The 12677-nt window shown below is 40.5% G+C and overlaps 1 protein-coding gene across 1 annotated transcript in view; it reads left to right on the top strand.

Annotated features, from left to right (window-relative positions):
• Positions 1-12440, top strand: part of gbe1b (glucan (1,4-alpha-), branching enzyme 1b) — a 111436-nt gene extending 98996 nt beyond the window's left edge. Inside the window, exon 16 of the mRNA XM_080503983.1 lies at positions 10408-12440. Within this exon, the coding sequence (XP_080360109.1) occupies positions 10408-10470 (63 nt within the window). The 3' untranslated portion in view covers positions 10471-12440. The remainder of the gene's footprint in view (positions 1-10407) is intronic.
• Positions 12441-12677: the final 237 nt, after the last annotated feature.

The following is a 12677-nucleotide window of genomic DNA, read 5'->3' as shown; positions in this document are numbered from 1 at the left end:
AAGGCATCAAAAGTTCAGTTGCTGTAAATGTAAAACTAATTGCATATCACAAATCTTTAACTTTTAATGAAGCTGATTAAGTACTCAGGCTATAAGTAGTGTCTTTACCAAAAATACAATCATTTGCATTTATTTGTTCTTAATCGAATGTAAATTAGTTCTTGCTGAAATCTAATTAAAAGTACTAATAATTTTTTTCAAACCATTTAGAGCTGTGATGGCCTAAATACAATCTCCAGGATTATGTGACAAAACTATTATATGAACTAAAACTCATTTCTAATCATGTTTATTTCATATCCTCTGCATGAGTGAGTCACTACAAATCATACATTAAGCACTTGGTTATGATTTTTATAGTAATACAATGTTTTTGTAACACACTTTTTGGTGCATAACTACTCAAATATATCAACTCACTGCTCATAAACATTAACATTACAAGGTTGAACCTCCAGGGAGAATGAAACTGGGAGGAGGATGGCTATAGTTAAAAAGTCCCCTAAAGGAGTGACATTTTAAAATACTTGGCAAGAGCGAGCTTCATGATAAAACAGGAGGCAGGCAGGTGTTTTCCAGATGCGGCGCCCAGCCTCCTCAAAACACAGCGGTCAGCCAACCTAGCTGAGAGCTGCAGACGAGAAAAAAAAAAAAAAGAAGCCCATTAAGATGGCTTCCCCTTCAAACTGGGACACGTGCAGGAAAACCGTCATCGGGTCCGAACTGGCGGCAAACAGCCGGACTCTGCTTTCCAGGGGGAGACTTGTCAGGAGTGGCGTTTATGCCTGCAGCCAGAAAGTCATTCCCCCGGCGTGGAAACCAAGCCAAGCAAGTCACCTGTGTACGAAAAATACAAGGAGCCGCGGTGCAGACGAGTGGCACCAGGTGCACCGGACTGATGAGTCCAAATGTGAAATATGTGGCTGCAGCAGCAGAAGGCAGGTTGTCCACCGTACGACCGGAAAGCGCTGGAAGGATGAATGTCTGCAGGCAGTAGGGAAGCATGGGGGAGGTTCTTAGCAGGTGCTGGGCTGCAAATATAGTTTGCAGTCTGGTTGGAGTTAGTCACCACCACTATTCTTATCCTTCAGCATTAAGGAGGCATTTGATTGGCGCCCCGAATCAGTCCACAGCATGACAACAAGCACAAATAGAAGCGGAATAAAAAAAAAAAAAAAAAAAAACTATAGTCCAGAATGTGAGGTGATGGGTACGGCCTCCACAGAGGTCTGAGCTCGACATGGTTGGTGCAGCTCTGGGAACAGAAACGAGTGAAAGGGAGTGAAAACGCAACATCTTCCAAAAGGTTTGAACAGCGAGAAAACGCCGATAACCTCAAAACGAAAGACTTGATGGTGCAAAGCAGCTGGAAATATGTCGGTTTAATACGGTTAAATTGCTTTAATGTAAATTAGAATTTTAAAATAAAAGAAAAAAAGAAATGTAGTTACGGTATTAGTTCCATTTTGACACGTTTAATTATGCATTTAGTTTGCTATTAATATATTCAAATACCACTTTATTTGCAAATATAGTGAAGAAATGTACCAACCGTGGGCTAAAGGAATAAACTTCTTTGCTGCAACAATTTAGATCAAAGTATTAAATATTTTAGGCAAGGCAAAGTTATTTCTGTCGCGCCATTCAGACACAAGTACTTTATGAGGAAATAAAGTAAACCATTAAAACAAGGCGATAAAGGATCGTATGCAAAACATTAAACAAAGACATTTTGGGAGAATATGGATATGGGATATGGGAGAATAAAGTAAAACGGGTAATGAAATATGTATGATATATTGTGTATTCGACAGCCTGAGCAGATAATGGTGTTTTAAGTCCTGATTTATTTTTAAAAAAGTGAGCTTGTTCTACACTTGAGGAACGTAGGAACTAAAAGCTGGTTCCTCTCGTTTCCACTGACTCTGAACAATTAGTAAACTTCTTCCTGAAGACCTCGGAAGCCTGGATGTTTCATATTGTACAATTAAAACTGAGACGACTCTATACAGGTTTATTCAAAAGAAATAAGATTTAACTCAAATTTATAGATTTGAAACTTTTGACAATAAAAGTTGATGACGACAAAACGACTAATCAAGAAAAGCAGGCGGTATTCAACTGAGTTTTTTTTTTTTTTTTAAACATGACAGGTAAAATATGATACGGTGAATGGACGGCCAATGTTTGGTACTTTAGTCATGACCCTCCAAAAAATGATGAACCCTTTCAAAATACTACTTCACAGCCATAGAGGTTTGGGGATTATATAGTACCTGGGAACTGAATTCAGACCCTGCTTCCTGCAGTTCAATCACAAAATAAATCTCAAGATGGTTCCCAGTACTTGAGGAAAGTTGAAATGCAGCTAATTAAACTAAAGCTAAACTGAAACTCCCAGTGAAACCTGCTGAAAAATATCTCATAAAATTGCAAATGTGTTGTGACTCACCCACGACACAACGGAGAATTCCTGACCAGATAAATAGGCAGCGTCTTATTACTAATAACAATAAATGTGCAGGAACTGAAAAGAGAAGAATTGGAGACTTCACTATACGTCTGTTTTAAAAAAAAAACCAAAAAAAACAAATGTGCAACTATTTTGAATGAAATTCACCAAAGTTAACTTCCTAATCTGTTGCATCGCAGTGAAACAGGCTCAAATCCAGTCCCTGCAAATGTCGCCCGCTCCAATTTGTTCGATTCATTTGTTTACTTTGCATCAACCTAATTGACAAACACTTCGCGTTTTCAGGTGTTTCACTTCTTTGATGTGACTGATGAGTCACAATATGTATTTAATTTTTGTTTGTTTGGTGAGAAACCATGATACGAGACGACGAGGCGTTCAGCCACGTCGACTTTTATTCCTGCCTGATGTGAAAAGTGAACGTTGAAACAGCTTGCAGTGACGGCCAGTTTGAAAAAAGAGAGATGAAAAATGTAGCGTTTTCTTTATGTGGGAAAAGAAAAGAAAAACGTCTCTTGCTTTCTTCATCTGAGCGAAGCGACAGCTTGATGTACTCAGCAGGGCTTTTCAACCAGAATCTCGTGCATCAAGGACCAGGTCTGTCGCTGTTCGGCGCTGACGATTAATTCTTTTTGCAAAGACAAAAACTTAAATTCCCCTAAGTGAGAAAACTTACTTTTTTTTTCTTTTCTTTTCTTTTCTTTTTTTACATGTCACATAGGCAGTTTTGTTTGAGTGTTACAATGTCAAAGAGGTAATGTTAAGAAACGCTGATGAATAATTAGCCGCTGCAAAACCTTTTGATAAACTTTGCCTGAATCAAAGGGGTTGTCTCCTCAGACAGTTCCTGAGAGAAAAGAAATGAATCTGAAGTAAGGAAAGAAAGGAAAAAAAAAAGAAGGGGTGAGAGATGCTTGGTGGAGAATGATCAAAAGACGTACACTTCTGTCAGCGAGATCTAAAGGTTGATGAGGAAGTGTGAAACTGACAGGCCCCCGAACACATTACTGTATTGTGTGTATACATTTACAGTCTTTCGATCTGTTTCAAACATAATATGTATAAAACGGGAAAATAATACATGAATAAAAATCAGAGGGGGTTAGATAGAAGTTTTATATGAAATGGATTGATATTTACAGTCCACAATTAATTTGTATAACTTTTGTTTGAAAAGAGGTTGATATAATAACTTCTGTCTCAGGTTGTATACAATTAATATACAGTATATACCACAAGTGCCAAACACATATTGGAAGAACAAATAACTGTTACCTCACAAATTTGATGGTTGACAATGAAACAAATTACCATTTTTATTTACTTGTTTACTGAACTTTAGATTTAGAAAAATGTTATTACAATAAAGACTTTGGTAGTGACACAAACTGTTTTTTTTCCCCCAGAGATGATTAATTTTCAATTTTCCCTCTTTATTGATTTAAAAAAAAAATAATAATAATAATAATTCCAACACAAACAGAAAAAACAGGACAGTATATCCGAAACAAATGTAGTTGATGTTAACTTAACCTCGACAGTGATAGGATATATATTTTTTTTTTTAAAGAGTGAGGGTGGAAAAAAAGAAGAAAGAAAGTAAAAGCAAAAGAGAAAGTAGAAGAGGGGGAAAAAAGTAAGTAAATATTTACCAGAGATTCTTCTAATTGAGAAATCAACAAATCTTCCATAGTTTAGTCAGTTTTCATGTAGCCCTTTGGAAAAACAAGTTGCCCACTTCTGGTGTATCGAAACAAAAAATAAATAAAAGCTCTGATATTAACAAAAATATGAATATGATCACAGAAACCCTGCATCTATTATGTTACTATGATTGACGAGCTTCGCCGTACGAACAGACTCCATCAGATCGACTCTAAAACATTCATGAATTCATTTCTTTTTTGTTAAATATGTCAAACTTTCCGGAGCCGTTATACCGTGTGGGGGGGGGAGGATCTGGTTTTAACCAGTTAATTGTTATATGCTCCCACGCTGCGGCGAGTGATATAATTAAACGGTATTTCTTATCCTTCCCTTCCAAGCCTGCAGGTAATGCCCCCAATAATGCCACCGAGGCGTCCTGCGGAGTAATCTGCTGGACTATCAAATACTTTTTACCCAGAATGTTTTCAGCTCGGGGCAAAACCAAATTGTGTGTGTGTGCATGTGTGTGTGATTGGCAGCATGTGGTTCACAGTTTCTCCAACATTAGCCGGGACACCTCGGGCCCGTTGTGGCCGCCATGTCTGCTTTTCTCAAGAATCTGATTGTCATTTTCCATTTAAATTCCCTCCAGGTTTCTGAGTTTGTTTCTCCTCCCAGATACTCTGTGACCTTGTTCACTTCCTCCCCACATCTCTGCCCCCGTGTGTGTGTGTGTGTGTGTGTGTGTGTGTGTGTGTGTGTGTGTGTGTGTGTGTGTGTGTGTGTGTGTGTGTGTGTGTGTGTGTGTGTGTGTGTGTGTGTGTGTGTGTGTGTGTGTGTGTGTGTGTGTGTGTGTGTGTGTGTGTGTGTGTGTGTGTGTGTGTGTGTGTGTGTGTGTGTGTGTGTGCATTAATAGTTAAAACTGTGCAATTTGCTCACTATTGACATCAAGATGAGGTGTTTTTTTTCCCTGTGAATTGATAATAAAATTATGCATGCACCTTATGCAAATTTAGATGGAGAGATTGTTGCATGAATCAAATAAAAGATTGAATGCTGATCTTTGAATAGTTAGAGTCCATGGCGATCTTATTTTCTTGTTTCAACAGAGCTGAAATTAATGGTTAATTTTCTGCAGACGATATTGGTTTTATATTGCAGTGGTACAAATGATATGTTATTTTACTGCAATTTTCAGAAGAATTGAGTTTAATCAGTACCTATCATCCCGGACAACAGAATGTTGCTCAAGTATTACCAGATAGCTCCAATTATAACATAACATAATATAAAAAAAACTTGTAAAATTTGTACGAAGCATGTAAAATATGCAGCACACACGTAAAACTGAGCTTCAGAAACAGATCAGTGTCTGAGGAACCAGAAAATGTGACTGCAATGAAGAAATCAAAGTTACAAATATATTTTGTACAATTTAAACTCTAGTATGAATTATAGTGCAGGCAATACAGCATATGTTTCAATCTCCAGCAACTTGTTGAGTCTTATCGTCAACGGAATCAAGAGGTCAGCTTTTTTCAAATTAATAATAAAATATATTTTTGTGTAAATTAGGTCAGAAGTGAGTGTAAAATAAACTAGATTAGCTGAAGAGGTGTTTTTATATTTAAAAGAAAAGCGGTCAAAACACAAACAAAAGGAGTCTGTTTAGGGTAAGTTAAAAAAACCCGACCTGTTTTATGTTCCAGACTGGAAGATCTACTTGTAACGATGCTTTTGACAGTGAATTAAAAGCAGTCGGGCCGCTGTGAGCGACTTGTACAGATAAAATCCTGCCGTTTCAAATGATGTTCCAGTTTCCTGCAGATGTATATATATTATATGATATATTATAGTCGCACAGAAACCGATCCAGACCCGGGCTCAGCTGACCAGGGTCTTTGCCTGAAGTCCAACCTCCATGTGCAGAAGTGCTTACGGGGCATTGATCCTTGTTAAAGTGAGTAATGGAGCCAAACTGAGACACGTCTGGAGAGCTAAAGTGCGCAGATCGCCGGGCAGCGCTCTTTGCTAAGAGCGAGGGTCTGGATGATATATTCCCGCGAAGCACCTCATGAATCCTTTATCAAGTGCGTTTGAACATTGATCAGATTGAGCATTCGCCCCAAAGGCGAGATTCTGCTCTTCAAGGGAGAGCACGAAATCCAAATTCTCACATGTGAGGCAGCGCGGGAGACAAAAGGAGTCATGAAGAGGACACGGAGTGCCGTCTAACTTTCCCTCCTCGTGCGGCACTCCACCAACCTGCTCTGCCTCCCCCTCATCCCGCTTTGTTTTGGCTCCTCTGATGTGAGCACTTGAAACGCTCGTTCCGTTGTACAGTAACTGATGCTGGATCTGACTGCTGCTCCCAAACCGCCGCCGCCCGATATGAAACGTTTGAGTGCCGGCAAAGTGGTAAACACCGACTCCAAATGACAAATCAGACGGGGACGGGCGGCTTTGTGGACGTCGCTCCGGCGAGAATCAGACGTCTGACATTCTGCCTGAAACATTCACGCGACAAACAAAGCCGATTGGCGAGATGCGTGATGAACGGATTGATGATTTCTGGATCAGCCAGGTTAAGCAGGGATGGGAAGTAATTAGTGTTGGGAGGATGGGAGATGCTCCGCCTGATAGTCGGCTTGAACGACGCGTCACAATCTCTCACATCACTCACCTCACGGCACTCCAAACACAAAATACTCTGAATAATATAGCCTATGTTAGGTCCTTGGCGCCAAATATCCCAATTCATTTTTTTTCCCAAATTCGCTTTTTTTCGAACTGTTTTCTTTTTTAGCTTTTACCTTTAGAAGTACACCACAGACATGAGTAATCACAACATGCCACTTTCTATTTTTTCCCCATTACAAACTGCTGACTCATTCAGAAATATGTTTCTTAACTGTTTTGACACGATTGCCTTACATGATGCTATTATTTTTGACATGTTTTTTTTTTTTTATTATTATTCTTTTGCACATAGTGTGTGAGGTCACAAGCTGAAATCTATTTGTCTGAAAGACCAAATATTTAACTCGTTCACCCAAGAAGAGTGGGGAAAGGACTATTTACTGAAAAGTACTTAAATATGAAAGTGAGTGTAATGGTTGTGACGAGGGCTGCAACTAAGGATTATTTTAATAATTGATGAATCGCTAGATTATTTTTTTTAAATTAATGAATGAATCGATTTAAAAAAAAAAACATTTCAAATTGTAGGACCAATTGATATTGAATAAAACAAACATCAAATATGTTATAATTATTTAAAAGTACATAACTGAACTAATAAAAGGATGTATACAATATATCTACATATATACACATGTATATAAGATATATACAAAGTAATTATTGAATCAAATTGAATTGACTTCAGGGACCACATACAGTCCAGTTTCATCCTGAGTGGACCAGACTGGTAAAATATTGCTATAATAACCTTTAAATTTACACTTCAAAGTTTTTCGTTGTCGTGGTCGAAGTGTATGGAATGAAATTGTCAATAGTTTTGCAAGATCAAACACTTGGTACTGAAAAGTATTACAATCTCAACATAAAGTCAATTTTAATGAAACATTCTGTTGCAAAATATAATATAATGTTAAAACAAACAAATCCTCTATAAGCTCCTTGTTTGGTGGGACCAGATTGGAGCCTCTTGGTTGGTGGAGCTTCACAATGCAGCATTGCGCTGCACGAGGCGGCCGTACTTCACATCTCAAAAAATAATCTACTGACACCACAATGTCTGAATATTCCAATAATCAGTATTTGGCCGTTTCAGTGTCGCTCAGCTTGAGCTTTTCCAGGAAAACCTGTCCGTTGTCCTTGTCGGGCAGGTTGTCCTCATTAAGATGTGCTAACAGTTAAATATGTGTCCGTGCACAATAACGTGTCGCTCTTACCTGGTCGCTGCTCACAGGTTCTATTGTACTACCTCCGCCTCGCTCCGTTCGCTTTTTTATTTTAATTTTTTTACTTTATTTCAGTCAGTCAGCATTGATAAAGCTCCGACGGTAAACAAAACTGCTCCGCAACATGGTAAGTGGCGCATAAATTGTGAGACTGTAGGCTTTTTTTTTTCTTTTTTTTTTTACGTGAGCGACTACCTTCATTCAGACTAATCCACTACTTTTACTTCAAATTGAAATTGAGTTGAGAGAAGAATTAGTGGACAGGATCAATTCTACTAAATGGAGATAATAAAAAAAAAAAATCAGGAAACAAACAGTCCAGTGTTTTTCTTCCATTGACTGATTGTGTCACTTCTAAAAGCACGTGGCTGTACAGTTAAAAAAGTTGGGGGGGAGGGATAATGTTGAGAATAAGGTGAAAATAGCTCTTCTGGTCTGTCCCAAATTCTCCATAAATTCAGTGCGAAGAGCAACAGAGGGGTGCACAGTCTCTCAAAGTCCAACATATCTACAGAAAATGACTACAATCTCAATGGAAAGTCAATTTTAATGAAATCTTCTGGCGCAGAAATCCAGTGAAATGTGTTAAAAAAAGCTTCTCGGATAGCTGTTGCATTGTGGGTGTTTTTACAGAGGCACCCTGACTGCGTGGCTTTGAGGCTAATGCTCTCGGTGGCTATCTTTCATGGCAGTGTTGTGTCCACTACTCTTGAATAAATGTGTTCAAATGTAATATCAATGTGTTTTTCTTTGGAATGGTGGAATTTAGAGATTTTTTTCAGTGGGTTGGCGAGCCAGTTTGGAGCCTCTTGTGTGCTGGAGCCTTATTGTTTGGTCTAATGTGAACCTTTGTGTTGAAATAATACATGAAATACAGTTCATCTGCACTGTACAGGTTTGAATTTGGTCCTTTGGTTACAGTTTGTGTGAACGACTGCTGAAGCATCACAAAACGCGCTGTTTAAGTAAAGTCCATCCATGTACATTATAATCAGTATTATGCGAACGAGAGCGCCTTCCACTAATTGCTGTTCAAACGCTCGCGGATGACGAGCGGCTCCCGGTTCACAGACCCATTTGGATTTTTGTCACAGTTGCCGTCTGTTTGCTGGAAATAAAAGCTGTTGACATATTCCAGGTTTCGACGCAGTGGTAGCTTTTGTCTAAACAGGTGCAGTGATTCATTCCGCCGCTGCTCCTCCTCTCGGCGGTGCTCCTGCTCGGAGACTCTCCCACTGCGACTGTTTAATTAGTCACCAATGTCTGTGTCGGTGTTTCCAGCGCCGGGCTGCTCGACTCCCTCGCTGACAAACTGTTGCCAAAGGAACGCGTCCGCGAGCGAGCGCTCGGATCCTACCGATGCCGAGGGGCGGCTCGGAGAGTTCAGGGGGTGATTGAATTGTTTACAGCTCGGCTCACTTCTTCCTTTTTTTTTTTTCTTTTCTTTTTTCTAGTTTTCTGTTGGGGAAATATAGCGTCATTTATGTCTGCTTGGCTTCTCCTTTGGCATAAATCGTGAAATGACTAATGGTACACGGTGGCTCCTCGCCTCCAAATGACACTGTGAATATCAAAAGGATTGATCAAAGACTTTATTAGGAACACCACTCCAGACTATCGCCCTCGCTGAGAATTCTTTGGTGTGTGTGTGTGTGTGCGTGCGTGCGCGCGTGCGTGTGCACAGAGAGAGATTTAAGGAATCTGACATTTGCAGACTTTTTTTTTTTTTTTTATTCTGGCAGATGCACTTTACAAAAGTCCCGAATTTACAGTTGATGCACAGCCAATATCTAAAACAAAACAAAAAAAAAAGATGAAACACTTTGTACAGTGATTGGACTGTTCTCAAATGGAAACCACAGAGGAAGAGACCCCCCCCCACACACACACACACACCCACACACACACTCCTGCTGGTTTGTTTTCACTCAGATGCACAAGTTTTGAACAGAAAACCACGTTGCCGATATACATTTCTGACATGTAAAGCGAATGCTGAGGAAGTTTGAACGCTTTATCGCGACTCCAGCGCCACCCGGAGGTCCCAATGCGGTGGCGGCTGCCGCTCCGTCAACACTGTTGATTACACTTCCCTGACCTTGGCGCTCCTCTTCGATCCAGACCCTTTGCGGATGCCCCTCTAAACTCGCCATCCTCTTCTTCTTCCCCTTCCTCCTCCTGCTTTCAGCCGCCGTTTTGATTGCGAGTCGTGGCCACGCGCCCACGTGCCTCGAACAAACCTCAGCGTGACGATGCGGTCACTTCCAGAACGGGGCGACCTCGTTAACGGCATTAATCTCTCCCGATTGCCAACTGACTTTCTTTCTCCCTGCGTTTCTTTTGTCTCCCTTTCTCTCTCAGGTCTACATCCCCTGCAGAACTGCTATTGTCCTGGCCAACGAGGAGATAGATTACTGTTATTAGAGGATGATTGTCTCCACGGAGACCGGGATTGAGAATGGATTCCCAAACTCAAACTGAGTGTTGACAATCACCTTCATCTTAAAGTGTCAACCTTGCAAAACCTGCTTTTTTTTTGTGTGTTTGAGCCTCTTTTTTTTTTTTTTTTTGTGGGGTGGTGTATTGTAGACGAGTGTGTTTTCAAATGCCATCTGCAACCTTCGACGCTGTGTGACCCGGTTCACTACAGATTGGTCCATTTGGGAAGCGTCCAACCTCACCACCAGTGAGATGCTAAAACTCCACACCCCGCCGAGTCGATCCAACACTCGCCAGCAGACATTTAGAAGCTCTGCTGCATTTGGCTTGTCATCTGAAGTACACGGCCGGCGACTGTAGCAGAAGAAAGTAGTACAAGCAGTATTCAGTCGGTAGAATTACTTACACTGTGAGCTATGGTAAATTATTTTTATTTTATTTTTCTTATGATTTAATCATTTTCTATTTACACGTAAAGATTAATAATAGTGTCAAAGACGCAAGTAAATTAAAAAATAAAAATAAAAACGTTCATATCGCCGGTGATCTTTGTTAATTTGCGTGGTGTGACTTCGTACATATAGAAACATATATTGTAATTTGCACAAAGCATTAACCCGGTTTGAAATATTCTACCTTTAATGAGTATCTAAAACTGTTGTGTTATAATGTCTGAATTTATGCAGCTACTGGGAGCATTTAAGGGTTATTTATGGCTCGGTTATTAAGCCAGTAATTTGCAGCTAAAGCAGTGATAAAAATCACCTAATTTGGATTCGTTCACACTGCATTGTGTAATGTATAATGCACAAGCAACACTTTGGGCTGAATTACATCGTATCCTCGCTTTTGCGCAAGGCATAGGTGCCTCCTGTGGTAGATCACATTAAATGGGTTCATGCAATGGATTGTGTGTGTGTGTGTGTGTGTGTGTGTGTGTGTATGTGTGTGTGCGTTAAGCTCTTCAAACTGCTAAATTGTTCTCGGATAAGTTGTCGGTGAAGATGGGAGTCGAAGGTATCGGAGCTGTGACACACACACACACACAAACACACACATATTCTTGAAGACCCTGTGTTTTATATGCAGCGTGTTCATTAGCCGTACTCTCGTTCCCCCCTGGGAAAGATCCGCTAGAACAGGTATCGACACAAAGAGCGACATGCGCCTCTTCCAATTAGTTTTCACTTTTTTGGTGACTTTTTGTCCCCCCCGGCGAGCTTAATGAGTGAAATCCCTTCGCTGGAGCCATTATGTGAGGAGGTTATTGATAAACAAAGGGAAACGCTACAGATGATCATGGTCTCTACCGATCTCCACTCCCTCTGGGGGGAAAAAAAGAAAAGGATGTCATAAGACATTGCATTTTGCAAATGACTGTGATAATTGGTCTGCTTCCAGCCTTAATGTTCTGCCGGCTTCCGTCTGAAAATGTCCCTTGTTGCTGTATGAATTGGGCATATTTTGGACAATTTAAAGCGCATCCTGCACCTTTTATCGCGGCGGTACTGGTAGAAGTGAAACGAGAGCCGATCCTTAGCATCTCGGATGAGAGCGAATTCGCCGTCACCCACGCCGCCGGGTGTGCGATCGGCTTCGCCTGCGGCTGAAGAAAAAAACCCAAAAAACATTCATATTCAGAACCATCCGTCTGTGTTTTAGTCAAAAGTGTCATGAACATGTCATTTTCTTTCTGGTTTTTTTTTGGTTTTTTGGTCTTGTGTGCGTTGAAAATGTCTCCAAACGCTCACAGAGGCTCTCTGCAGACGTCTCAAGCCACGCGCTTCCGGAGTGTTTAATCATCGCTCATCTGACCCCCCGTGCCATTGTCACTTCGCCGCTGCCGAAAACGAATTGTCTGCATTCCCTTTCTCAAATGATCAAATTGATGTAACTGTTTCAGAATATTGCCTTCATCAGGACTAATGATAATAAATCGGTGTCTGTCGAGCCACGCCACTCTGCTGTCTGACTGCTGATTCTCGCCAGCTTTCCTGTAAACGATCATGTGACGCTTCCGCTTCATACCACGACTCTGCATTTTGGTTCCTGACAAGTCCTGAGAGTCCAGGGCAATTTAAGTGTCGTGCTGAATTGTCGCCCGTCTGTCACAGAAATATACAAACCAGCCTTCAGCCACAAAAGGAGACTTTTCTCACCGTTTTCCAAATAAAAACACACCGAGGACAAAG

The sequence above is a fragment of the Blennius ocellaris genome, assembly GCF_963422515.1.
Source record: "Blennius ocellaris genome assembly, chromosome: 2".
Classification (NCBI taxonomy): domain Eukaryota; kingdom Metazoa; phylum Chordata; class Actinopteri; order Blenniiformes; family Blenniidae; genus Blennius; species Blennius ocellaris.
The sequence above is the reverse complement of the archived record's forward strand: the minus strand, read 5'-3'. Positions and strand labels throughout refer to the sequence as shown.